The sequence below is a fragment of the Cyprinus carpio genome, chromosome A21 (genome assembly GCF_018340385.1).
Source record: "Cyprinus carpio isolate SPL01 chromosome A21, ASM1834038v1, whole genome shotgun sequence".
NCBI lineage: Eukaryota > Metazoa > Chordata > Actinopteri > Cypriniformes > Cyprinidae > Cyprinus > Cyprinus carpio.
The window spans coordinates 21,779,219-21,807,199 of NC_056592.1; the positions used below are offsets into that span (position 1 = coordinate 21,779,219).

General features: G+C 39.9%; 1 protein-coding gene across 1 annotated transcript; it reads right to left on the reverse strand.

Moving 5' to 3' along the window:
• Positions 1 to 297: 297 nt before the first annotated feature.
• Positions 298 to 26,844, reverse strand: LOC109078244 (long-chain-fatty-acid--CoA ligase 6-like). Its single transcript, XM_042711323.1, has 21 exons — positions 26,367 to 26,844; positions 17,469 to 17,689; positions 16,009 to 16,123; positions 15,479 to 15,543; positions 14,933 to 15,034; positions 14,747 to 14,846; positions 14,092 to 14,270; positions 13,647 to 13,679; positions 13,295 to 13,346; positions 10,477 to 10,550; positions 10,310 to 10,387; positions 8,921 to 9,055; positions 6,750 to 6,884; positions 6,578 to 6,673; positions 6,426 to 6,498; positions 4,698 to 4,786; positions 3,643 to 3,759; positions 3,197 to 3,340; positions 3,017 to 3,118; positions 2,858 to 2,929; positions 298 to 1,767 (listed from the first exon to the last, which is right to left on the reverse strand). Exons 1-21 carry the CDS (start codon positions 26,410 to 26,412, stop codon positions 1,627 to 1,629), a joined length of 2,169 nt encoding a protein of 722 aa, XP_042567257.1. The 5' UTR covers positions 26,413 to 26,844; the 3' UTR covers positions 298 to 1,626.
• Positions 26,845 to 27,981: the final 1,137 nt, after the last annotated feature.

The window sequence follows — 27,981 nt, forward strand, 5'->3', positions numbered from 1 at the left end:
GCTGTTTTTATTAAAAGATGAAAAGTCTCAGTGCATCCATCCTGTTTCCTGCCTGCGGTCCGAGACGTTTGTAACTTCCTAGAAGAAAGTAATCTGATTCTTCCAGCTGGACGACAGGAGGACAGTCGGCTATGGACAGTGATTGATAAGCACCTCATCGAGAGATGATGATCGATCATATATGGAAATAGCAAACCGTTAACGGTCAGATCAATATATTCAACAGTCATGTCTATGATTTGAGCGAGAAGGCATCATATATATATATATATATAGACCAAAAGAATAACAATAGAATTACAAAGAATTTTTCTTTATTTTTACATGTTTTGCACACACTCATCACTATTTTTGTGTATATGCAGAGATGTACATGCACATAAAAGACTTTATTATCAGGAAAAGATGCAAGTGAACGGGTTCAATAACCAAAACACAAACAACAAACTGTTGGTCTAAACTGGGGGAAAACCTCTTGCTTTTATCTTCAAATTTTAACATAATGCAAAATGTGTAAGGCTCACATGTTCTGACTGTCTAATAGCTGTTTGGCTGAGAGACTCTGAAGACGTCTGAATGACGTGAAGACAGACGTTGGGCATTATTCTTCAGTCTGACCGAAATTAGGAGGAATCTACACTTGTGTTGATCTGTAAGCATAAAGAGCATCCAAATGGAGAATAACCTCTGATAGCAATAAATAAACGAGTAATAGAACAACCCTGATCATTAAATTAGCTAACAAGTCAACAACATTCTAGCAAACAGACAAAAACACAATAGAGGCTGACCAGGCAGACTGAAAGGGGGCAGGTGAAATACAGTGTGTTTGAATGCCATAAAACAAAAGCTAAAGTAACCGAGAATAAATGAACATCTCTGCAGATTCGTCCCCATTCATATCCCTTCATGAAACACAAAGATAAAGTTCTGATGTCATTCAAGAGCAGATTCAAATCTTATTGGTTTCTCTACACTTCAAACCATTGCTTAAATAGTTTCACATCTAAATTTCTTCAACAAGTATGCTACGATTGAAATACTTTGGGATGGAAAGGAACTGAAAAGCTAGTTGATCCGTCGAGTCGGGCCAAGATTGTGTGACGTGCTCACTTTGATCAAGGGAGCCACATTTGTAGACCTTTACTACCTAGACAAGCATCCTATGGTCATGAGGTTTATATGCAAAATGTCTCAAAGGGCCTGGGAATGTCAAACATGGAGCGCCGGCACACAGCATGCATGGCTTTTAGCCAAAAATGTGCTGGCTTTGCCAATCGAATTCCCTTCAGACCCCTAAAGGAAAGGTGAATGGACACGGATGACCTTTGCCCTCCTCGGCCCACCGGAGAACGAATGAAGCATGCATGCTAGCTGGAACCACTTCCGCTTTCGGAGGACGACTCGATTTGGTTGCAGCTCTGCCACATTTCTAAAGGCACACCAACTGTTGACATTCACAGCCAAAGGGGAATTACTCGTTTAAATACTCTTATAGCGAGTAAAGCTCATGCTTGGTCTCGTGCCCGTGGCTCGTTCCGAGCGTTTAGTGCCAGCTAGTTTTCAATGAAGAAGAACAAATAGTGAAGGAATGATGGACCGTCCTCATCTGCTGGAGACGAGCGATTACATGGAGATGTTGCTGTACAGCTGCTCGATTTCCGTCTTGAAATACTCCTTCAGCTCCGGTCTCTTGGCTTTTAAAGTGGGGGTCAGCAATCCGTTTTGTATGGAGAACATTTCTTTATGGATGTGGATGTCTTTAACCTGGCAGGAGTCAAAGAAATCATTGTGGATTATTAAGTCAAGCAGGACTCTACATGCTCACTCTGTGTTGGCATGAACCGCATCATGGAAAATGGTTCTATAATGGAAAAGTGGTCTTTAGATGACTAAAATATTCACACTCAGGGGAAAATAGTTATTTTAAGAACTGTTCACTAAAAGGGGAACCAAAAATTTCTTCTGTGGCACTGCTGTGAAAAATGTTTATTTTAAGAGTGTAGGCATTTGATTCTTGACTATTTTAAATGTGCAACTTCTGGCACCGAACTGCAATCTGCTTGTTTTGGCCCATAATAACTACACTGGATCAAGCATATTATAATAATAACAACAGCAATGTGTGGCCAGTGAACACAGACTTCAGTTACTGTGAGCTTTACTGGTGAGGGAATAATTACAGCATCATCTTATTTAGGGTTATGGAGAGATCTGACACAGCACACGAGATGCTGAGAGCTTTCTGCTGCTGCGCCATTAGAAAACTGTCCTCCAAAAAATGATCATGATTTTTGCATAGTTTCCAGGGCATTTAATAACTCGGGCTTTATGTTGAGCCTTAATTTATGTCAATGCAGAAAAACCACAATCTCAGGTATTTTACATGAAAACTCTTTGAAGTAAAACATGTAAAGCCTGTTGAAATACTACGATGTTAGAGGGGGAAAAAAACTAAACATTTCATTTATTTTAAAATATTTTGCTGAGGACAAATTTGCACCCAGAAGTGATTTAAACCTGACAAAATCTCCCAAAACTTTTTCTGGGACATCTTCGTTTGTGAAAATGGTATAAATAAATAAAGTTTTTAAAGTTTCTGTTAGAGTGAGTGTGTGGTTTAGGGTTAAAATATAATATTTAGAACTAGCTGTATATAAAAACAATGGAATGATGCAATGTTCCACTTTAGACGAGTATACACGTGTTTATATGACTTCTGCACAATTATTGATGTCATTACACCTCTGTCTTGCCGTTGCATTGCTGATCATGGTTTTGAGAACCAATGAATTTGCTCTTTCCACTGAACACAAGAATGTGCAGTAATCTTATTATTAGTCTGTTGCAAACGCACCTGTTCGAATGAATGGAGGCCACTAGCTTTTCCCAAGCGCACCATATCATCCAGAATGGCTTTCTTAATTTCTTCAGATGTGAAAGAGACAACGGTCAACAAACGCTAGCGTGGTGAGAGCAACACATCTGTGCCACAAGTGTTCAGGGTGAGCCTTACTTTATTTCCACACAGCTCGTCATAGCATCCCCCGAAGCCTTTCTTCTGAGCCCACGAGGGTAAAACCTCTGGATCCGGGACGATGATACCCACCAGACACGACTGCACACACAATCATCCGGCGTTATGAACCGCAGCGCTGCTAACTCTCGTGACGCACTAATAACGTGAGCCACTGACCTGCAGGCTGTCTCCGTGGACGTAGAGCTGAGACACAGGTTCACTGCGGATGTAGATGCTCTCGATCTTCTCCGGGGAAATATATTCACCTTGAGCTAACTTGAAGATGTGCTTCTTCCTGTCGATGATCTTCAGCGTGCCGTTCTGATGGGAACAAATGAAAGAAGCCATCACTTAGCTGTCTGAGTGACATGGATGGTCCAAAATGTGCAATGTTCTTGAAAGAAGCCATCACTTCATCTCTCTATGGTTTTGGGTTGGTTTAAGTCTACTCAGTGCTGGTGTTAATGTTTCTTGAAGCACAAGATCTCAAGTCAAGCAATATCTGTCAGATTTCTATCTGGATAGATCATAACGTCACAACATCATGTTGACACAGGATACAGATATCTAGTGGCAAAGGGAAGGTCACGTTCATCATGGTCTTCATGAAAAGGCCGACATACCGGCAGCCATTTGCCAATGTCTCCAGTGTGAAGCCATCCGTCTGCGTCCAGCGTCTCAGCCGTCCTCACAGGATCTTTCAGATAACCCTTGAAGACGTTTGGGCCTTTCACACAAATCTGAATCAAGAAAGAAACAACATGGGAGATGTTTTATTTTGAATGTTATTAGTTTGTTTGGTGAACGAAAACTCTTATGGAGACCATCATATGGAGTTTTTTCGTCCTTTGTCACAGTTACCGCTTAAAGACAGATGCATAATGGTGTGAAAGCAATAGTTCAGCCAAACATGAACACGTGCTGTAAATGTGTTCTTTCTTAGTTTGTTTGTTATGATGATGAGTTTGTTTCTTTATCAGTTTTGTATAAATGTAGTAGTTCATCAGTGTATAAGAATTGGATGCTCTGCAGTGAATGGGTGCCGTCAGAATGAGAGTCCAAACAAATGATAAAAACATCACAATAATCCACAAGTAATCCACAGCACTCCAGTCCATCAGTGAACATCTGGAGAAGACAGAAGATGAAACACATCCAGCATTAAGACGTTTTTAACTCAAATACATAGAGTCTATAATCCATAATAACACTTCCTCCAGTGAAAAAGTGCATCTCCTGTTGTCTCTCACATCAAAATCCAGACACATATTTGTTTAGAGCTGTTTAAACACTGCTTGATCTGTGCAGATTTCTCTCCTGATTCACACCAGAACACTTTTTCACTGGAGGAAGTGTTATTATGGATTATAGACTCTATGTATTTGAGTTAAAAACATCTTAATGCTGGATTTGTTTCATCTTTTGTCTTCTCCAGATGTTAACTGATGGACTGGAGTGCTGTGGATTACTTTGTGGATTATTGTGATGTTTTTATCAGCTGTTTGGACTTTCATTCTGACGGCACCCATTCACTGCAGAGCATCCATTGATGAGACACTGATGCAGTGCTACATTTCTGCAAATGTAAGTAGATTTAAAAGATTTTTTACTTTTCTCTTTCCCCAGTGTGAAGTAGCTTTTGAGAGGATTTCTCCTTGCTCAGATAGTTTTAACAAACCTCTCCCTCTCCTTTAGCAGCAAAGTAGTTCTTCTCAGCCACATCCAGCAGTTTAATGAGATTACAGGGCAGCGGAGCGCCTACATGGCCTGCAGAAACACACAGAAGGAGAACGTGGACAAAAGACCTGAATAACTTCATCACAATTATCATGTTTAGTTCTGTTTTGGTTCAGTTTCTGTGTTCTCTTGTTAATCTGTTTCCTCAGCTGTTAATTAGCTCCACACTTGTTCTGCTTCTCCCTGCGCTCACTGATCTGTTATTGAAGCCTTTGTCTGGTATTGATGTTGATTTCATGTTATTCTCCAGTGTTTTCCTCCTTGTGGAATTATTATAAGAAACTCTTTGTTAATTCTACTCCTTTGTTGTGTGCTTTCTATAGCAACACGTGAAGTTAGCATGCTATATAGCATGTTGTCCCTATGTCCAGTTTTCTGCAGAATCTCCTCATGAAACTCTATATACATATAAAACAATCCCCTAGACAAAGAGTGATATCATGTATTATCTGGTGTATTTCAGCTGTTTCCATGTTCTCAAAAACATAAATACAGTGTGAGTTACAGATTATTCTGCAAATGAATGTTTAAAGGAGGTAATGACTGAAAAACAGAGAGGACAGACTATAAAACACCTCACTACTGAGAGCAAAATCAAATGTTATGTAGAAACCAGCCAGCAGAGGGAGAGCTTTCCATACAGTTGCCTGTGTTTGCTGGCACCATGGGTACAGACTCTGAACCATCTGTTTCACACAGTTACTTCATACTGCTGCACCCTGTTCAGCTGGACTGAGTGCACATCTGGAGGATATAATCTAGATTATTAAAGGCGTATGTCTGACCGGTCGGTCCAGCACACTACACTTGGGTCCTGCTGGAGACAAGGAAAAACAAGCTCACTGTGCTCCAAAATTCAGGTTTGCTGAACTCTGACATGTGAACTGGTGTTATATGAAAAATTATAAACAGAAATTCAAATTAAAACAAACCTTTAGCTTGTAGGATTGCAGCGATGCAGTGCACATTTTTCTTCCTTATGGTTTTTGTTAAACCTTATAATAACACCAAACTGAAATAAATCATACTCCAATTTGTTAAATTAGTTCCTGGTTTCGTTTAAACCTTAAAACTGGATTTAATATCAATAAAACATATTTTGTTAGTCACTGTTTAATTTAGATTACTTACTGTAAATAAAGGCAACTTCTGTAGTGTATAAAGTGATTGCCTTTTAAAATATACATCATATTTTCTGTTTTGTACCAACAAAACAACATCAGAAAAAAAAAAACTATTAAATTATAGGCATTTTTCAGTGCATTGTGGGTTTTATTCATTTGGTTTTAAATTACCTGTTTTTGTTTTGTTTTTCCCAAGTTATAAATACTATTTATCACTGAACCAACATATATAAATCAGTTTATACCAACAAAACTATGCTTTATGGTTAAATCAGTTAAAATAGCTCTTTGAGGTAACAGATGTAGGTTCGCAGTATTTACAGTGTAGTTTATGTGGTCAGTAAAGCGATCCAGTGTGTGTAATAATAATATTTCTTTTTATTTTATTCTTCGAGGAGTGTTATTTGCTTTTAGACAAACTGAACAAAACGGAACCAAAATTTTATTAGACCAATATAAAAATGTTGTTTAAATGTATCAGAGCATGTGCCAGGTGTGATTGATTATGTGATGGAGTTCATGAGAAGCTGTGTCTGGAGTCTCACCGGCCGTCCAGTCTCCAGGGGTGGTGAAGGTGCATCCGGCGGTGCACTCCGTCTGACCGTACGCCTCGTACACCTGCACACAGAGCACCGGCCTTGTGAGAAAACACCAGCGCTAAGCACCAGCAGCTGTGGCCGGCAGCATGGGATCTCACCTGACAGCCGAGCGCCGCTCTCAGGAAGTCCAGGACGATCGGGGAAGCGGGAGCCGCTCCGGTGATGATCATCCGTAACCTGCCGCCCAGACTGGCCTGTGAGGAGATCACATGATCGGTCAGACATCAGCACGGCTGCAGCTTCATGTCTCACTGGAGCTGCTTCACGCACCTGGATCTTGTGGAAGAAGATCTTGTCCCATACACTATCGCTGCGGATCACGCCGCGGCACACCTCCAGCCCTTTCCTCTTAGCCGCGAAGTTCAGCAGCCAGCGCTTGAGCGAGGTGTTGGCCTGACTGAAGATCTGAGCGACAACATAGACGAATGTGCTCAAACTGCCACACACACATGTTTTATGGGTTCATTCCAGAGGCCTAATCGTTTCCCTATCAAACTGTCTCTCCCGCTGTGTCGAAGACGCTTATGAGAAACTCCTCTTCACTCTGATACTGGAGCCGGATTTGTTCACTTTCGTGTGGCTGCACTAACAAATGGTGCATCAGCCCACCAAAATGAGGTGGAGCCACCTGCTATATAAGTCAGCTCTGAGCGCCATTTGTCAGAAGTTTCTTCTTCAGCACGAGGATCATCTCCTCACTGAACTCTAAAGAAAGAAGCAGGAAGCTTGAAGCCTGCTGCTCACCGTGGAGGAGCCCTGGCAGTGGGAAGATGCTCCTCTTCAGCGCCTTCTCCCCTGGAGTGATCACAAAGAACACATTTCCTGCAGCACTGCTTATTGCCTGGAAAAGCCCATGTACCACCCCACATTTGGCATCTGGGATGCTTTCATCTCAAGGTAAACCACCGCTGCATCAGAGCTGAACCCGCCTTGTCCTCATACTGTGCTGACCTGGGACTCATCCATAGTCCTCTCTGCCCTAGAGGGCCCTCCCTTTGAGCTGCTCCAGTCGGCCCATTTACGGCCCCTGATGCTTAAGATCGCCCTCCTTTTAGCATTGGTCAAGCGAGTGGGCGACCTGCATGCACTGTTAATCAGTGCCTCATGCCTTGAGTTTGGGCCTAATGACTGTAGAATCATCCTCAAACCGAGACACGGCTATGTGCTGAAAGAGCTCTCCACGTTCAGAGCACAAGTCATTACCCTTCTAGCTCTTTCAATTTCAGAGGCTGAACAGAGTCCCAATCAACTGGCCAGTTCAGGCTCTTAAGAGTGTATGTTGTTCAGAGCAGCTCTTTGTGTGCATCAGTCACAATCTCACTGGATAGTTGATGCTATAGCCCTGTCTTACGCCTCAGCAGGCCTACAGTGTCCTATCGGAGTGAGGGCCCACTCCACCAGTGGAAAGACCTCCTCGTGGGCTCAGTGCAGCGGAGTTTCATTTGATGATATTTGCACAGCAGCTGGTTGGTCTTCACCTTCTACCTTCTCCAGATTTTATAACCTGGACGTCCCTGCCCGTCAGCTTAAATTACCTGATCCCCTAGATTAATGGAGAGGGTCTCGTATATCTTGTGCCTTGGGTCTCATATTTGTTTCATGGTTTTTAGGAGCCCTCATTACAGGTGCGCCATTTGTTCGTGCAGCTACGTGAACGTGAACAAATCAGGCGTCAGTATCAGATTTAACAGGAGTTTCTCATAAGCACCCTTAACACAACACTCACTCCCTTGTCTCAAACACTGTGTTTTCTATCCCCTTACACTAATCCTACACCTAAACCTACCCCTCACACAAGACTACAGGCTTTTTTTAGATTCTCAAAAAAAAAAAAAAAAAAAAAAAACACAATTTAGTTTGTTTTTTTAAACCATTTGGTTTACAGGGACACAGGAACAGTAAACAGCATAAATCATGTTGACGTTGTAATACTCATGTTATTATAAATATTTGTTCATGGGGACCATTCAACAAAATAAACAGCAAATATTATCAAAAACATTCTATAAAGGTCAGAGCTCTGCACATCTGCTGTTTGTCATTTGCCAGGAAGACCACAATAAAAACAGTAAACTAAAAATGGTAACATGTAAATTAACTAGTTACAGTTTTTTAAAAATGCTTACACACAGTTTTTGAACCTATGGCTCCATTTCTCAAAATCCTACACACAAAACCACAAAACACACACACAACATGCAAAACATCACACATATCTAGCAAAAGCAAACACTTCATTCAAAACACAGGATATACAGTATGTATGTTCAACTTATGAACTGTACAGAGTTATGGAACTGAACTGAGCAATAGCAAGCAAGCAAATAGCAACCTGAGTGACTGTGTATTATTACTCTTTAGTAAATAATGTGTTTGTGAATCAGTCAGTTGGTGGACGACGTTCATATCCCGAATCCCACAGAAAGCGGTCAGGCTCTCACCTTGTCATACATGCGGTTCAGGAGTCGAGGCACCACTGGAAATATTGTGGGCCGGAGAGCCTTCATGTCATCCGGAAGCAGACGGATATCGCCTTGGAAAAACCCAATCCTCCCGCCGTGGCAGATAACCACCGCCTGGAGATCAAGAACAGCAGACTGTTAGTGACCAGAAATACTCAGAAATATTTGACTGTACTGACTGACAATATGAGATGAGAACAAAATTCAGACTGAAATTTAAGTTTCATAATGGATGATTTGTGCAACATTAATATATATAAAATATTAATATTTTCCTGTTTATTACTGTGAATCCAGCTAACAAAAATGCATTCTTGGAACATTTTGCTTACATTTATTCTATTAAGTTATGAAAATGTTACTTCTGAATATCTTTTACAATGTTCTTAACGTCCAGTTTTTTTAATTAGTTATGCAAAGATTACATTCTATCACTTTAAAAATGTTATGAGAACGTTACATTTGAATGTTCTTTCAATGTTTAAATCACCCATTTTTTATATTTTAAGAACATTTCCTTTTAACATTACCAGTATTATTATTAATGATAAAATAATGCTGTAAGAAATCAATGTTCCATAAACATTATTTTAAGACTGTTTTGAACCTTCCCTGTTAGCTATGAAGCTGCTGTGAATGCGTCTATATTGTTTAAAGCACTACAGAGAAATCTGTGACTTGACTATTCATAAAAAATGTGTTTCATCACAGTGCAGTTTTCACGTTAAAGGGATAGTTCACCTAAAAATTAAAATTTGATGTTTATCTGCTTACCCCCAGGGCATCCAAGATGTAGGTGACTTTGTTTCTTCAGTAGAACACAAACAAGACTGACAGACTGCAACGGTTTGAGTTAAAAGTCTCAGTTTGTGTTCTACTGAAGAAACAAAGTCACCTACATTTTGGATGCCCTGGGGGTAAGCAGATAAACATCAAATTTTTATTTTTGGGTGAACTATCCCTTTAACAGAATCACAGCGTCATGATAGAGTCGATAGGCTGTTCTGTTTCAACTGCATTAAGGAAAAAAACCGGTGGCTCCTTTAAGAGATAGAGATCAGCAGGTCATATAAGGACTGAAGCGTCTGAGAAAGAGGAAGTGCATGTTTTGGTGTGCTCGTGGGTGTGGTTTCATGCCCTTAATAATGTTCACTGCTGACACAGATCCAAACTGTAACTGATCCAGCAGAGCTAAAGTTTGTGCTGGAGGGTGTGTGTGTGTGTGTGTGTGTGTGTGTGTGTGTGTGTGTGTGTGTGTGTGTGTGTGTGTGTGTGTTTGTGTTTGAGCTCTGAATGAGCCAAGCTGAGCTACTGCATCAGAATATGTCACAGGAAACACAGGCAGATGTTTTCTCACACGTGTCTCACCTCAATCAGCCTCTCGAACATGTGAGCAAGAGGCAGGAAGGAAATGAGAATGTCATCTTGGTTTGGAAAGATCACCTTCTGCAGCGGCACAAATAAAAAATGCTGTGGTAAGTCTGATAAGAACCAGTCAACACTCTGCAGAGGGGATACGAACACAAAACACTCACATCTGTTACTTTCAAGAAGCCACTGAAGTCGGCCACGACGTTCCCATGGGTCAGCATCACTCCCTTAGGGTTTCCTGAAGGACAAACACACACAAGAGTCACGCTAATTTTAGTGAATGTAATGAAGTGACTCTCTAATAGATAAAAGCCACTTGACCTTAAAATCTTGCTCTAAGGCATTACAGATATAACAGGCCCATACGGCAAAAAATATGAATTTAAAAATGGGCAAAATATATTTGCTAAAATATACTTAAAGATATATTTACATAAACATATTTGCTGTTTCGGCCATTTGGTATTTTGGTATATTTTTGAAAATATATTTGCCCTCAGTATATTTCACCTCACATTCCAAGCAAAATTTTATTTGTTGTATACAACATGTGTGAACACATTTGAATAAAAATCAGCTAGAACATACTTTAAAAATAAAATATACAATATACAGTACCTATATAAAAATATTAAAATTAATATAAAAATATATAAAAATAATATTTAATACAAGCAGTCTCATTTCCACCAGTTTATAATTTACTGCAATCAAGATTGGAAATGTTTTTATTTTTTTTTATTATTTTTTTTTTTACCCCACAAAAACATAAAATGTATTTTGGTACTTAAAGGTTAAAAATACAGAGTTCTTGCATGAAACTCTGATGACGCAGTCTGATAGGTCTAACTCAATCTGACGTAATGACATCATTATCACATGACACAGCTGATTGGTTCTCTCCTGTATTGGTAACCAATGAGCCCGCTGCTCAACATTCAAATATATGACTAGAGCTTGCCGTAGCAGTGCAGCTTGCTTCAGAAATTTTGCTCAGGAGGGTGCTGGGGTCTTATATATCGGATTGCAACGTATATCCATTTTGTTAATTACACCTTACACATAGTGCGCGTCTAATTAGAGTTAAGCCGGTCAGCATGGTAGCCCAGGCTCACATAGTCATAGCCAACTATTGAGTAGAGTTAAGGCGTTGTGGGTGGTGGTCAAGTATTAATAGGTCATTGTTGTTAAGGCGGTCGGGCGTGGTAGCTCAGGCTCATATAGTCATAAGCCCACTATTGTTAAGCCAATCGGCGTGGTAGCCAAGGCTCACATAGCCATAGACCACTAGGGTTAAGCCAATCGGCGTGGTAGCCAAGGCTCACATAGTCATAGCCCACTATTGTTAAGATGGTCGGCGTGGCAGCCCAGGCTCACATAGTCATAGCCCACTATTGTTAAGATGGTCGGCGTGGTAGCCCAGGCTCACATAGTCATAGCCAACTACTGTTAAGATGGTTGGCGTGGTAGCCCAGGCTCACATAGTCATAGCCAACTACTGTTAAGCCAGTCGCCGTGGTAGCCCAGGCTCACATAGATAGTAATACACGTGGTTCACATGGCTCTGCGGAGCGGCAGCAGTATATGTGTCTTGGCGATAGATCTGCTTGTTGGGAGGTGTTTTGTTCTTGTTTTGGCATGTATTGTTCCTTCTATGTTTTGTATTCCTGCTTTGTATGTATGTTATATTTGCAGCAGCAATATTTCTTACAAGCTCACAGCAGTATGTTGTGGATGTATTGGCAGTAGAAAGTCTCGGTACTTGCTCTGCCATAGCAGCAGTGTAGCAGATCTATTCCGCCAAGACCAAATACATTAACATTGTTATGTACATAACCATGCCAATCCCTTCTAGAGTCATGACAGAACTAAATATATTTTTAGGTTCAAAAATGTATTTCATTGAGCTTCAACATCTTCAACACTGAACGTTTTGTTTTAAAAGTGTGGAATTACATTCAGACAGAAGTGAGAGATCAGTAATTCTTCCTCATTCACTCCCTTCAGGTCTTCTGAAAATACTCTGAATTCTTTAGCACTCTTGAGATAAACACAATGACAGGAAGGGAGGAAGGGAGCATCAGGACTCCTGAGAGAAGCATGAGAATGGACAGTTATATGTGTGAGGATTATGAACTATTTGAGGAGTGTGCCATACACACACACACACACACACACACACACTTCCAGCTGTGCATGTGCTGTGTGTGTGCGTACAGCAGGTGATCTACTCACACTCCCCTGAAGGAGCTGCTCATTTCGGACTTGTACTACATTCTGTTTTATTTGACTGATATTGTGAGTATGCATTCATATATATATATATATGTGCTGATAGATACGTAGCATTTGCCAGCAGTGGCTAACTGGACTATCAAATACCAGCTAAGTATTTATTAACTACCTATTATGAACCTCTCATAAACAACTCAAAATAAAAATTGGATTTCAGAAATCAAAGAGGAGATGTTAAAATCTCAAGTTCATTCACTGCACTGGAAATGTAAGTCAAGTCAGGCCCATTGCATTGTGGGAAATTCAGGATTCTGCTATCATATCCCAAACAAACAGTAAAGAAGATTTAAAAAATGAGTTGAAATGACTTTACAGCCAATTCAATTATACTTAAAAAATTTAAAGCAGCAAGATTTGGTGGAAATTTGTGACAGCATACAAACACAACAAAACACTGATACTGTATGTGTTCCTGCTCGCATACATTCATAAGAAAAAAAAGATAAAAATATCCTTTATATCTTTTCAAAGCAAAATATATGTTCTAGCATCATATGCAGAACTGGGTTAAAGCATGTTAGAGACATCTAAATGAACTGGTTAATTCAAGTCAGAAATAACATTTAGCATTTGAATTACCCTAAAAACATTCATTTACACCAACAAAACTCATTTAAGTGGGTTAAACCGGCTCTTTCAGGGAACATGTACAGGTTTTCCAGTGTGACAGAAGAGAACAGAGCTCACCTGTGGTTCCGCTGGTGAAGCAGACGATGGACAGATCATCTGCTCCGGGAGGCTACAGGAACATATGAACACACGTCCATCTCAGTGAACTGCACAGATTTAAACACTGAAACACTATTCACTATGCAATGGTCTGTTAACGCTGGGGGTTAAATCAGGTAGAAATCGTAGGCTGCCCCTTTATACAGTGTATGGTTTTATATATATCACATTTTAAAGGATGTTTTTTGAAGAAATTTTCCAAGGAATTTATTGCTTGCAGTCTCACATCTCTCAAACGTGTGTCAGCTTTGACAAGCACAATGTGTTCTGTGATTAAAAAGTGCCGGTGAGACACTAGTTGCACACTTACCACAGGTTTCCTGTAGTGCTCTCGACCCAGAGCCTAAAAACAACATCAAGACATCAACAAACAACTTCCTGAGACGTTAGTCAAGCCTCAAAATAGGCCCACATGATTCATTCTGCATTTTCATGTTTTCTCCAGCGTGTTTAATGTGAATGCCGTTAATTATAAAGAGCCGATGGAACAAGCCCAGGCCTGTTGCCATCAGACTGCATTCAGGAATGTTGTCTCAGAGCGATCGTCAGATAAACTACTGAGGAAAACAACCCTCCCTCAACCATCAGCCACATCCTTCTGCTGGACTCAGCGTGAGATGCATTATGGGAGAACCAGCTCATTCCTTACCAACCATTAAAGGATCTCCAAAACCCATCCTTTCTGTCTTTTCTGTGATCTTTAGGTGACTTTCCTGCACGCTCTTTTCAGTACAGTGAAGCTGAACACATCTCACCTCCACATCTCTGAGGGCCCGGATGTGAACGCTGCATTTCTGAGCTTCTTCCAGGAGCTGAGTGTCAAAGGCATCCATGAGGATGATCATCTTCAGACCCGGCGTCTCTCCTCGCTGGACGTTCTCCAGGAGCACCGCGGCTTTCTGTGCTTTATCACAGATCACTGTGGAGATCTCAGCTGAAAAATCAAATGTTCACCGTCAAAGAGGGACAGCAACATTATTGACATCTGTATGGTTCCACAAAGAACCTTCAACATCCGTGTTATAGATAGAGGTTATTTGTAATATTTAAAAGTTCTTCACGTTATGTACTTTATTCGTTTTATTAAGAATTGGCCCATTCAGATTTTGTGGCAAGAGTGTTGCGAGCTCCGAGTAGACTTTGCAGTTTTTCGTTTGTTTTACTTGTTATTTTGTTGTCCTAGTGGTTGGATGTTGTTTGTATAACTGTCCACGATAGACACAAGCTTTTTAAAAAATCCAAGAATTTCACTCACCAAGGCACATGTGCTGTGGTGATGTGACAATAAAAGTGACTTGACTTGAATTGATCTTGTTTTGTGGTGATGTGATGGTTATTGTGTTTTGACTTTTGTTATCTTTATTGGGAGGAGTTCAGAAATGAATGTATGGGGTGACGGTGGAGCCTCACCTGTGTTGATGATATAGCGGATGGCGTCGGGTCCCAGAGTGTCATACAGCGGCACCACCACCATGGAGTACGTGTAGCACGCCAGCTCAGAGATGATCCACTGCAAACCATGAAGAAGAAGGAGGAGCTCATGAGTTTCTGTTCACTGCTTCTGGCAGCTTCATGTTTCGGTGTTTGGTGTTTTACCTCAGGCCTGTTCTGAGCAAACACCCCGATGAACTGATCCGGATTGGGCTGACATCCCTGAGACAGCAAACCAGAGCCCAAGTGCTCCGCCCTGCTGGACACCTGCAGGACGCACATACACATGCAACCATCCGCATCAGTGGAGTGCATTACCAAGCCATCCATTACTGTCGTTTAATTACTGTTCCCTTGAAAAAGTAAATGATTACTTATTCACAGTTACTTCTGATGTAATTGCATTATTAGTTAGTGTCGTTTAATTACTGTTCCCTGAATCTGAAATCGTAAGTTTGGTTTGAAGGTAAATAAAATGTAAAAATTTCAATGTTCTGTTTGCAGTCAAAGCGCAGGCTTTCAGAGCTGCTGCTCTCCGTAGTGCTTTCTGTTGTCTCCTTTCACATGAATAAATTGTGAGAGATTATTTCGCAATATTAGAACAAAAGATGAGAAGAAGCCCATCCACGCACCCGTGTTGGTAAGAGAAACAGCGGGTGTAAACGGGGGAATGTGTCTCGCTCGTCTACTTGTGATGGGACTGACACTCACCTCTCTGTAGGACAGCCATTTGTAGGGTTGATTGGGGAGTCTGGAGCCTAAAAAGGGTCCGTCACCTGCTCAGAAACACCAGAGAGACGTCAGATCTTCACACTCATCCAGTCTGAAGATCATCTCAAACACGTCTACATCTCTCTTCTCATGCAGATCATTACCAACCAAAAGATTGGAATGATTACGATTATTTTAGTGTTTTCACCAAAGCTGTTTTTACACGATCAAAAATACTATACTGTGAAATATCATTACAACAACAGTTTTTTTATACTGTAAGTGATTGAAATTCTAGAGCATTATTAATAACTATATTAATTTATGCCAAACATGTTTTAACACACCTCTGTGTATAACTCAACTGCTCAGATAAAGTCAATGGTGTGTCCAAATGTGGACAGTCGCTCAATCACGACATCTGTCTGCTGTTTGTTCATCACGTGATTTGCACGACTCAGGGTTCACACGTGTGGCGTATGCCATGCACCAGTATAAATCATGTGGCAGTACGTGCATTCGACGCTCACCGGTGATGTGCAGACCTCGCTGAAACACCTCGTACATGGTCTTGGCGTCCTCGTGGTAGTGCGAGAGCAGCGTGGAGCTGTCGCCCATCATGGACCTTCGAGCGCCATCTTCCATCTGGAAAAGAGAAGGACGCTCTTCTCTAAATCCCATTTCATTAACCGTATGAAAGATGCATTGTTGGACTGGTTGTGTAGTACTTGTTTGCATTCATGTTTGCATTCATGTTTGCATTCGTGTTTGCATTCGTGTTTGCATTCGTGTTAAGAAAGCTTCAGGGCTTTTATCTGCGACCATAATGCCATTGTTTAAAACCAAACCCTTGCTGCATGTGGAGAGCTTTCAAAAGGACTACATTGCAGGAAATATTATCTTCCCCTGAATCGCATTTGAAAAGAGAGTATTGGATTTTATATACATATATATATATATATATATATGGTGATGATCATATTGTTTTTAGGCCAGCTGCCACAAATGTTTTGCTTATGCAAAAATCTCAGGTCTGAGCCAGATTTGAACACAAAGGACAGATCATCACAAGACAGCGTGAACCTGAACTCACATTTAATTTGAGGATTTATCATTGAAGTGATAAAAGCGTAATGTTGAAAACTAAGTCACATATATGTGACACTCATGAAAACTCTCTTCGGTGTAAGTTTATATCAGCTCTGCTCACTGCACATTCATCAGGTGCATCATGGGACACTTTTGCACACTAGTGAAGGAGGAGCGTGTGATGAACACTTCATCACGATTAATAACTAAGTATTGGTCATGTGAGCAGAAGCCTTTAGATCAGCGCTTCTCAAGCTTTATGACTCCAAAGCTATTTACCGTCAAAAACAAAAAATATATATATTTATAATATTTCTGCTATAATGTCAAAGCTGCTCATTTTCAGACTTTTTATTTACAGAAACTATGCAATATATCAAAAGAAATCAATAAAATATTTATAATAATTAGAAATAATTACATTTCATAACCCCAGTAACTGTATGTTCTACATGGTTTACACTTTCTATTACTAATGAATTAACATTACTTTTCTAGTTTTATTATTTTTTTACCAGTATTATTTTAGTATCATTTAGATATAACTATAGTTAATATATTGAATTAGTTTTTATTTATGTTTTCAGTTAGGGTTAGGGTTAGGTCAGTGTTTGTTTTTAGTTAAATTTTTAAACAAATTTTTATTAGGTGTTTTTTTTTTTTTTTAGTAATTTTAGTACATCAAGTTTAACTAAATTCAAATGAGAAATGTTTCATTGGCAACTAGCTGAAGTAAAATTTATTTAAACCTTGTTTTGTCTTGTTAGAATGTAAAGCCTTGCGGCTCCTCAGAGGGTCCCGGGCCCCTGCTCGAGAGCCAGAGGTTTGTCTGATTGACTGGCAGGATGATTATCGTCACACATTTGATTGGTCAGCGCTGAACACCTGATCTGTGGCCTACCTGCACTTCCTGTGACTGGAGCCGGAGGTCGCAGGGTGGCGTGATGGGCCGCGGTCGAGTGGAGATCCAGTAGGCCAGTACAGCGGTCAGGGCGCCCAGACCCAGCAGTGTGGAGGTGGGCAGAGAGCGGAGGAACTGACCCAGATCATCCAGCTCAGGCAGCTGAAGACCCAGCAGCAGATCCCGAGACTGCATCTTCTCCATAAACGTGGAGCTGAGCTCTGACACACACACACACACACACACACACAGATTAGACCAGATCCAACATGCATGATCATGTGTGTGTAAAGATAAATCTGAAAGCCCAGAGTCACAGAATGCGCCTGAATGTGTACACACACAAACACACACACACACACACACACACATACACACACACACACTCACTCACCCACCCACACACTCACACTAACCGACGCCCACATCCTGTTCTCACTAAGGTCCTCTTCACTCTATAAAATGTTAACCTGCAGCTCTCACCTCACACAGCTATTTCTCCCTCCCAGCTAACAGGGAACTTTTTTTTTTTTTTTTTTTTTTAAGTTATGTAAATGTTAGGATAAAATATTCTTACAATTATGTTTATGAAATACTCTTATAATATTTTTAATATTTGTTTTATGTCCTCATAATATTGAGAGGAAACATTTTTAAATAACATTCAGATGTAACATTCTCATAACATTTAAAAATATTAGAATGGAATATTCATCTAATGTTTGTGTAACCAGAACATTCTAAATACATAAAATAAACTGGACATTTTTGAATAAAGTTTGTTAGCAAAACTTTCTTTGAGCATATTTTTGTCAGCTGGGCTGATTTAACCCACAATTATTAGTGTTGTCGGTATAAATAAATGAACAAAATTAATAAATTAATTTAAATCTTATTGCCCCCAAAACAGTATATAGTGTATATATAATTATATATACCCTATACACTGAAAGAAGGGTAACAATGAAATGAACTGGTTTTATTCGAGTCCAAAATATTATTAAATACATTCATTTATAACAACAATATTTTGTTTGCAAAAAACAATTGGCCACTTCTTACAGTGTAATTTAGTATAAAAATGAAGTATAAAGAGCTGTTCTCCGAGAGTCTCGTGACGACGTGCTGAATCTGACTGTATCTCGTGCTTTATGTGGCATCTATCCAGAGTTTAATCTGCAGCCAGTGAAATCATTTCAATCTCAGCATGATGAACTCATGCAAACCCACTCACAGCACAGAAGATCTGTGTGTCTGCTGATCTCTGAACAGTGTCTAAACACTGATTAACCCAGTCTGAGCTCCACTGATCCAGAGCACCTCAGATGATGCTAACCCCAAAACAACATACAGAACTACCAAATTTTGCTATAAGTTTGATTGCATCATATACAGTTTTTACAGACGCTAGGACACATTTCTCAATACTTCGGTCACTTTTGCAGAACTCTTCACACAGTGAGCACAACAGAAGTCTATGTGGGCTAAACTGAGGATCAATTATCATTGCTTTGGCACAAAATGCATTCAATGACTACATCTCTCAAATTTCATGAATTCTTTTCTCACTCAGACACAACAACTGCCAAAACTCTTTGTACATATGGGCCAATTTGCACATGCTTACATACTGTTTCCAAAACTGTTAAACTGATGTTCAAAACAATAACATAATACAAAACTGAATAAGACAGCAATCTGCTACATTTCTACAGTAATATTTTAATGAAATATATTTTAAATCTTAAAATTAAATGCTATAAAAACAATTATAAATATGACCATCCACATGATCAAATGTCCCTCCTGGACGCAATGAATGCTGGATGCCTGGACATATCAGCAGAAGATCGCCAGGGATGGATCAGGCATGCCAGAAGATTCTCTCCTAGGTGTATTGCTCTAGATGACATAAGATGTGATGTGGATGAGAACCTGTGGCCAAATGGAGAAGACCGAGTAGATTAGCATTACTATTGTGTCTGTATCAGTGGATGGTGTGTATACAAATTCTTGTATTTTGGAATTACTCAGTGCAAAAAAAAAAAAAATTAACAAACTTCTGTCCATTCTGCATCATGTCTGATTCATTCCAGTAACATATATTGCAGTGAATTATAAACAGAGATGTGTCCTTGTTTTACACAAGAAAACACTGTATAATGCTACATGTTGTTAGTGTTTTTTAGGTCATTGTTTTGTGGGAGACAAAGTGTGTTTGTCGTCTGTCAATCTTTGCTAGTGTTCTGGAAGAATGAGTTGATTTGAGACCTGAATAAAGTGTTTTGGTAGTTGTAGTGCATTTTGAATGTGAAATGAACTGCTTTGCCAAGCTGAAAGTTGGTTAGGAGAACTGTGTGAAGAGTTTTGCAAAAGTGACCTAAGTATTGAGAAATGTGTCCTAGCGTCTGTAAAAAACTGTAATAATTGCTGTTAATAGCGTTCATTGTCTGTTTGATTACGTCTTTAATTGATTTTTCTGAACATTTCTGCCGTATGCACATAAACTGACAGTCATCACTGATAAGCTACTACTTAATATTGTAGAAACTTATTTTTCTGTAAAGTTGCTTTGCAATGATTTGTATCATAAAAAGCCCTATACAAATAAACTTGAATTGCATTGATTCTGTGCTTCATTTGTGGACTTGATTTCTAAACACTCCTAAAAACGTCTTGATGTTAATTCAACATGAACTCGATTTCTAGCTGTCATCTCTGTGACCCGCGAGTCCACAATCTCTGAATATACAGTATCTATCACATAAACACTGCTGTGAATCTGGGGACTTTTGAGAGTATGATCAGAGTAACTCGTGGAGGATTCAGACGTCCGCTCTGTCTGATTTGACCAATCACTGCTGGATCTAAAAACACAGAGCTCTACATGTGCTTCTACTGCAGATTTTCATACAGCAGATTGTTTTCACACATTAGCTGAGATCTTTTCTTTGATAAATGGAGTGAATGAAATGATTTCAAGTGTCTAGAAGAGCAATGGATGAATGGAGCTGCGTTCTGAGACCCAGTGAAGTCCAGACGCTTATAAGACGGCACTCATCTTGCCTCAGAACTCAGTTGTGATGGGCTTAGTTTACAATGAATGAAAATCTGTTTTAGTTGAAATTCATCTCAAATGCGATTAGTTGAACTTAAGACTGTTTTTGACCCACTTAAGTAGGACTTAAGCACATCTTTGTGTATTTTTTTTTTAAATGGCTCAAGTGCTGCTGAATGTACTTACAAGCTAAAATACACTTTAATGTCATTCCTACTGAAACCTATTTGTCATGAATTTAAATAAATTGACACATTTGTAATGATGAAGCTGCAATTTAGTACATTTAAAAAATATTCACTTTAATATCAAATATTTGTCATGAATTTAAATAGATTGAATTTTTTGAATTTAAAGTTTATTTATTTTCAAGAACTCTACATGTGTCAGAATCTGTTCCATGTCTCCCCCACCTGCTCCAGTTTAATGTTTACGCCCATGTTTGTTTTTTTCCTGTTAAAGTTTGCCCCTCGTTGTTAAACGTCATTTCATGTTCTCAGTGTGTCTCGTGTTCCTTTGTTCTCTGTTTTGTTTGCATTACAGACTTTGGGTTTACTTTACTCCTCGCTCCTCTGTTCCCGTGCTCCCCGTGTGATTCGTGAAAACGTGTGCTTTAGCAACACATGTGCACTTCTTTAAAGCACGACTAAAGATTATTTAACCATAATGATTTAAATTGTACTTTAAAGTAAATTTTACATTATTGTTAAGTGCACATTTTAAAAGTGAACATGATAGAGTCTCTCTTTAAGGCACTCGAGGCCTTTTATTTCATTTATATTATATTAAGTGCAAGTACAGTTTTTAAGAATATACTGTTAAGATTTACACTACAAGCACTCATTCGGTGCAGTTAAGAGCACTTCTTTTTTCTCAAGGTTCTACACAGACAGACTTTTGCTCAGTTCACACAAATACTGGATAAAATAACAGATTTGTAATGACACTTAACTATTTTAATTCTTAAAGCATATTTATCATTTGTCTTGCCTAATTCATCCTAGAATTCATTTCTCATTTGAGGAATCTCAGGAGACCGTCTTCATCTTAAAACGCCATCTCCATAATAAGTGTTGTTTATACACAACAGAGGAGAAAAAGACAAGTGCACTTTAGATGAGGGAACACATATTCACTAAGAGTTTTCCCTCAATAAACTCCTGATGGCTGCTTATAGTGATGTGTTTAGGTTTTGGGTCGGGTTCAGGGATCTTGGAATATGGTCATGCATTAATATGTGCTTAATAAGTACTAATAAACAGCCAATATGTTAGTAATATGCATGTATAATAGTGATATTTGGTCCCTAAACTAAAGTGTTACCAGTAATGCTTATACTTGTCACTAATACATATGGCTCTTTTGGTTGTTTCCAGAAACAGAACTGCTGATGTTTCATTTGTGAAGCCTTTTAAAGTCTATATATTTTAAGCTTCTTCATGACGGTGATTGAATTTACTCAATGTACTTCAAATGCACTCATAAATAACTGCACATAAGAAACAAACCACTGTAATACTGTAGTTATGTTGGCAGACTTATTCACAAACCACTTACCAGTGGTCCCCCAGCACTGCATGTTTTGTATGTCTTCCTATATCTGACACAGCCACTTCTGGTCCTGCAGTCTCCACTAATGAGCTGATGAGTTGAATCAGTTGTGATAGATGAGGAAGACCTTCAAATGTGCAGTGCTGGGGGTACTTCATGGAGAGGTTTGGGAAACACTGATCTAGACTGACTAATGTCTCCTGGGAATCGACAGACATTATCTGATGCATGGACTTGCAGACGGTCTCCTAATGCACAAGTGTTCATTTATACACTCTAGATTATCAGGGGATCATCAGCACTAAATATAGACCGTCTGCAGGATATTCAAGATAATATATTCTTATTCTGACCAACCATTTCATGTAGTTGATGCATATTCAAAGACTGCATTTGAACATTTATGATGAGGATCTGTATGGCATTACATACTGTAACAGTAGTGTTTCTCATGCAGTTTTATCTCCAGTGAAAAATTCTACTTTCATTTTATAGCTAATTTAGATTTATTTCTGGTGAAATTAAAGTCTAAAAGTCTACAATGATTAAGTATGGTATGGTCATCTTTTTTTTGCATGACTGTATTTTATCTTTGGGAAAAGATGTTTTTTTTTTTGTTTGTTTGTTTAAATATAAATATAATTTGAGAAAGAATCAATTTGGCTGTAACAAATGAGAGTTGGTCTAAAGTCCAGTGTGAGAGAGACACACTACCAAAGCAATGACACTGAGAGAAGACTACTATTAAACACTTGACACTGGATAATTAATCCCACAATCAGCTGGAACAGCCAGGCCAAGCTGAATAATAACAAACAGACTGACTGATCGAATCTTTTCAAGAATCTACTGTGTTTGTGTTGTCATTTAATAGCACTGTGTCTCCCTCTGGGTGATAAAACTTTATTATTTTATGAATTTGTTCAAGTACCGTCACATGCATTGTATCTGAGCTCTAGTCTTTAGATGACCTTCTTCATGTATGTCACACAAATGGACGTTCAGATCCTCATATAGCTTGTGAACAGTGACGATTGGCTGCTGTGCATCTTGAAGGCGGGATCAGGAGAGAAAGGCTCCGCCTCCCCACCCCACCCCACAAAGGCATCACTAGCAATTAGCTTGCGCTGTCACAGGAGATTACGGCCTATTAGTCCAGAAAACAGATGGACAGGAGTAACCCTTGCTTTCCACTGGCTATTTAAAGTCTGTCCACCTTTCCCTCCTCACATGTACTGACTTCCTGAAGATATTTCTTCCTCTGCACTGTTGCCTTAAAGAACTATTTTTTCTACCTGATTTAACTCATAAAAACTTAGATCAGTGTAATTGCACAATTAATAATTAGATAAGACTTAAGACAATAAGGTTTCATTAGTTAAAATACTTCTACAGCATTTATGAATCTCAGTTAACGTTAACTGCAACATTTCCTAATACCATTTTAATGTGAACTATAGCATGAACAAACACTTCACAATTTTATTAAATAACATTAACAAATATTATGAACAAGTACTGTAAAAATATATTGCTCACTACTAGTTTAGGTTAACTAATGAGACATAACTGTACGCTGACAGAAATATGAACCTAAAATACTAACATCTAAAGGAGCTAGTTTTATTAGCATCACTCAATCAACCTAATGCACTAATTTACACCAACAAAAGTCATTTTCATGGGTTAGAAACAGGTTGCCACTTTCACACACACACACACACACACACACACATGCTCTCTCTCTCATACATACACACACACACACACACATGCTCTCTCTCTCATACACACACACACACACACACACACACATGCACACTGATGGGTTTGAGCTGTTAATATTAATGCACCACAGTTACTGAATCTAAGGGCATTTTTTGTTTCCTTCACATTTTTGAGTTTGTGTTGTAAAACTGATGCAAAACCAGTTGAGAATCACTGATCGTTCATTTAATGAGAGAAGCAGCGCAGTGTCACACACACACTGGCCAGCCGCTCGCGGTGTGCTGTTAGTCAGGCTGTGATTATCAAAACGCTGAACCTCGCGGCCACCGTATCACACCACCCTCAGCAGATGCGGCTCCGCTCAACCCCTCCCTCCATCCCATAATCCACTGCTCTCTGTCTACCCTTGACTACATGATACACAGTCTTAGCTTACAGCTCACAGACACACCGGCTGAGAGATACAGAACACATTAAAAATCAAACACACTCTGCCATGCACATTTATACACATCTACATCGCTGAATCTAAATACACTCATTTATACAAACACAACTCAATGTATTGGTTAAATCAGGTACAAACAGCTCTATAGGGCAACACATGCAGTTGTTGCCTTGATTTTTCTCAATGTAACCATTGTTAACCAGTATGTGTGTTCCCTGGGAATGGTACCCATAACCTTTAGCGCTGCGAATGCAATGCTCTACCATTGAGCCACAGGAACACTAATTCATATTCATATTAAACCACATTGAATGAAACCAGAAGTGCACATCATTACCAGCGTGAGAGTAATCAAAACGACTAGCGCTTCCAGCCTCACACAAGCCCTAACCAACTAACCCAGCTGGCATGTGCTGCACGAGACGCCCTATTCACTCAGCAGGTTTATTCTGCTCACTAAGCAGCATTTCTGTTGTCCACACAATCATAAAAATCAATCTTCCCTATTCAACACTCCGCAAAACCCAGTGAGATGTGCTGTGGTTAAACCGTCCGACATGTAGACACACGTGACTGCTGCCAAAAGAGGATCTCAGTGCTTCTCTAAAGTTCCTATAAATGGCCAGCTTTCTGTGCCCTGCTGTAAAGCAGAAGTGACGATTGAGCAACAGACTGTGAGAGATTCCCAAGACTTACTTTCGGTTGTCTTGTGATTAAAGATAAATCTCTTATGATACTGGATAATGTTTTTTATTTCTTTCAGTATGCTTACTGATCTAATATGGATTGAGATCTTGCAAGTTTGCTTGTCCTGTACACTAATTAAAGTCAATGCAAAGCTGTCTATCAAACCTGCACTGAAAAATGGTAACTTCTAAGTTAACTGGTTTTATTCAAGTTAAAAATGTGTTGAAGAATGTTGGTAACCAAACACTTGCTGGTAGCCATTGACTTTCACAGCATTTCTTCCATACTATGGCAGTCAATGGCTACCATCAACTGTTTGGTTACCAACATCCTTTAACATATCTTCTTTTGTGTTCAGCAGAGTAAAGAAACTTTATAACAACTTCAGGAAGAATAAATGATGACAAATTCTCTCTTTTTTTTTGGACGAATTATTCCTTTAAAAGGTAGCAACTTCAAGTTACTGCAGTGTGTCACATAGTAAGTCTAAATCTTTAAATTATAGAGGACGGGGTGAAAGATTAGGTCCAACCGGACTCAATGCATAATTCATACGCAGCACATGGCAGCTGAGGACTCGGGTTGGACACGGTGAGCTTTGGGTGTCCATGTGCTGTTCGATAGCACATGGCTATGAAAAATGCATGAGGTGAAGGTTACACTGTAAAGAACATCTTCCCTTTAAAAGTTTTAAGTAAGATCAGAAGGTGCAACCCTGCACGTATTGACCACTTTGAACTGAAACTCATAAAAGGGAGAAATTATTGTGAGAAGTTCCTGTAGCAGAGCATGTCATGGATTCTGCAAACACTGAAACCTGAAACAGGCTGCAGAGAGCGTAGTAAAGTGAGCTGTGCAGTGCCCTAAGCAGTGCGCTTTCCACTCGGCCGGATGCAGTGACGTTTCAGAACCCCTCGCTGGACAGCTCCTGCCAATCAGGTGCGGCGCTCGCCGTGACGTCACCGGCCTCTGCGTAGTTCAATGAAGCAGGATACCGGCAAACCAGCCGTTTTAAACCATGCCCCACAAAATGCAGAACTCATATATACGACTCAAAGTGTCCCGAGTCACTGTCCCACATCACTCGAGCGCACAGAAAGTCATTCACACGCTGTAACGCGACGCACGAGATTTTCAGCTCTGTGTGCCGCATAACGCAAAACCATCCCCGTCAGCAACTCACGCGCCTCCTCTACACGAAAACGCTCGTGAACGTTAAATCAGAGGCGAATATCAACAGAACTGCGTTTCTACAGGTTATATTAAAGACATGACCGATAAGTCACGCTGCCGAGGTCCTTAATGCGTCGAGACCCGCAAATGATTTTCATTAATGAGCATCTCATAATGTCCGACTCTTTCAGCCTGTGTTTCGTCATCAGACCGAGTGATATTCCGCTGCAGAACGAGCATGAGGAGAACTCACCTAGTACAACCCAGACAGAGCCAGCGACTAAAGCGAAGGCGAGCATGTCTCAGTCATGAGAGAGAGAGAGATGTCGCAGCGTTCATCTGTCCTGCATGGAGCCGAGCTGAGACGCACAGGCGACGGAGAGATGCTGCTGCTTCACCGGCCGGAGAGAGAGCGGATGAGCGACAGGTCTGCTGTCTCCTCCCTCACCGTGATGAGGAGGAAGAGGAGGAGGGAGCACCTATGAGGGCTGCAGATGCTGCTGGATGATTCCTAACGTCATGTGCGAACATAGCCACTTATAAAACCAGCTTTGATTCTTGTAAGATAATCACATTTATGACAAATCACATCTTTAGTTTTAGATTAATTTTCACAGACTATTTTTGTAGCTACCAGAAACGGAATAATACGAGGTTATGATTTACATCTGAGTTTGTTTGTTTGTTTTGGGGGGGAATGAAGTGTTATCTTATGACGCTCAGTCTATCTTTTGCTCCATCAGCCATCCACCAATTCCCAGAGGAATAGCGCGTCACGTGACACGCATGCTCCTCCTCCCCCGGTTTAACCTTGAATCGCTCTCCTTCTGCACATCCATCCAGAACGGATCACGTGACGCGTTCAAAGCTCAAAGTCTCCAGTCGTGTATTTCATGCATGTTAGGATGCATTACATACTAGTGCTGAGACACTTCTCCTCCCTTGTTGTGTAAGATCAGATGGATCTGGAAGATGAAGGCCTGTGTCTGAGGGAAGGGCAGGCTGGACAGTGACGCAGCTGCTGTGGATTTGTCACTCAATCCAATGTCACCGAGCTGTCAAAGCAGATGGCCAGCGGAGATTTACTCAAGCCGCTCCGCCCTCCTTCATACAGCCTACTGACACATAAACACTGTTGTTTCCTGATTAGGAACGCCAGTCCATCATGTGCAACTAATAATGCTTGATAAACTAGTGCCATTCCAGTTCAGGCCTTTTCCTGGGACAAATTCCTCGAGCGTTCCTTTTGCTGTGTTTTACTTTATAATGACAGCAGGTCATACAGAACAATAAAGTGGAGATCTATAGACACAATAAAGTGTGAAACCTGATAAGTTTAGTGTGTGAGTGTGAGTGTGTGCATGTGTGTGTGTGTGTGTGTGTGTGTGTGTGTGTGTGAACGCTTCTGAGCCATTTCTCATTCTCATGCAGAAATGGCCCAGAAAATCTATAAATAAAGGATCTGAAATTTAAACAGTTTCAAACACGTTTCTAAAATGAAAATCGTACAATGTGGAAAACTGCTTCACCTAGACTACAATAAAATATTAGATTATTAACAGATTATTAAACATTAATCAGTTAACATGGAAGGGCAATTCTGCTTGAGTCCAAAAGCTTCATCAACTATATCAAAAATCAAAGGTCATACAGAACAATACAGTGGAGATCTATAGACACAGTAATGTGTGAAACCTGATAAGAAGTTAGTGTGTGTGTGTGTGTGTGTGTGTGTGTGTGTGTGTGTGCGTGTGAGAAGGCCACCGATCAATCTCTGTCTCATTCTCATGCAGAAATGGTTCAGAAAACCTCTTTATTTTATCAATAAAGGATCTGAAATTTAAACAGTTTCAAACATGTTTCTAAAA

Bases quoted from the DNA above. Each gene is read 5' to 3' on its own strand.
- LOC109078244 (XM_042711323.1), bottom strand. From the start codon at position 26,412: ATGCTCGCCTTCGCTTTAGTCGCTGGCTCTGTCTGGGTTGTACTAG. The intron at 10,551-13,294 runs GTGAGCTCTGTT...TTTGTCCTTCAG, and splicing joins CTTCACCAGCGGAACCACAG to GAAACCCTAAGGGAGTGATG. The intron at 2,930-3,016 runs GTAAGGCTCACC...TTCACATCTGAA, and splicing joins ACGAGCTGTGTGGAAATAAA to GAAATTAAGAAAGCCATTCT.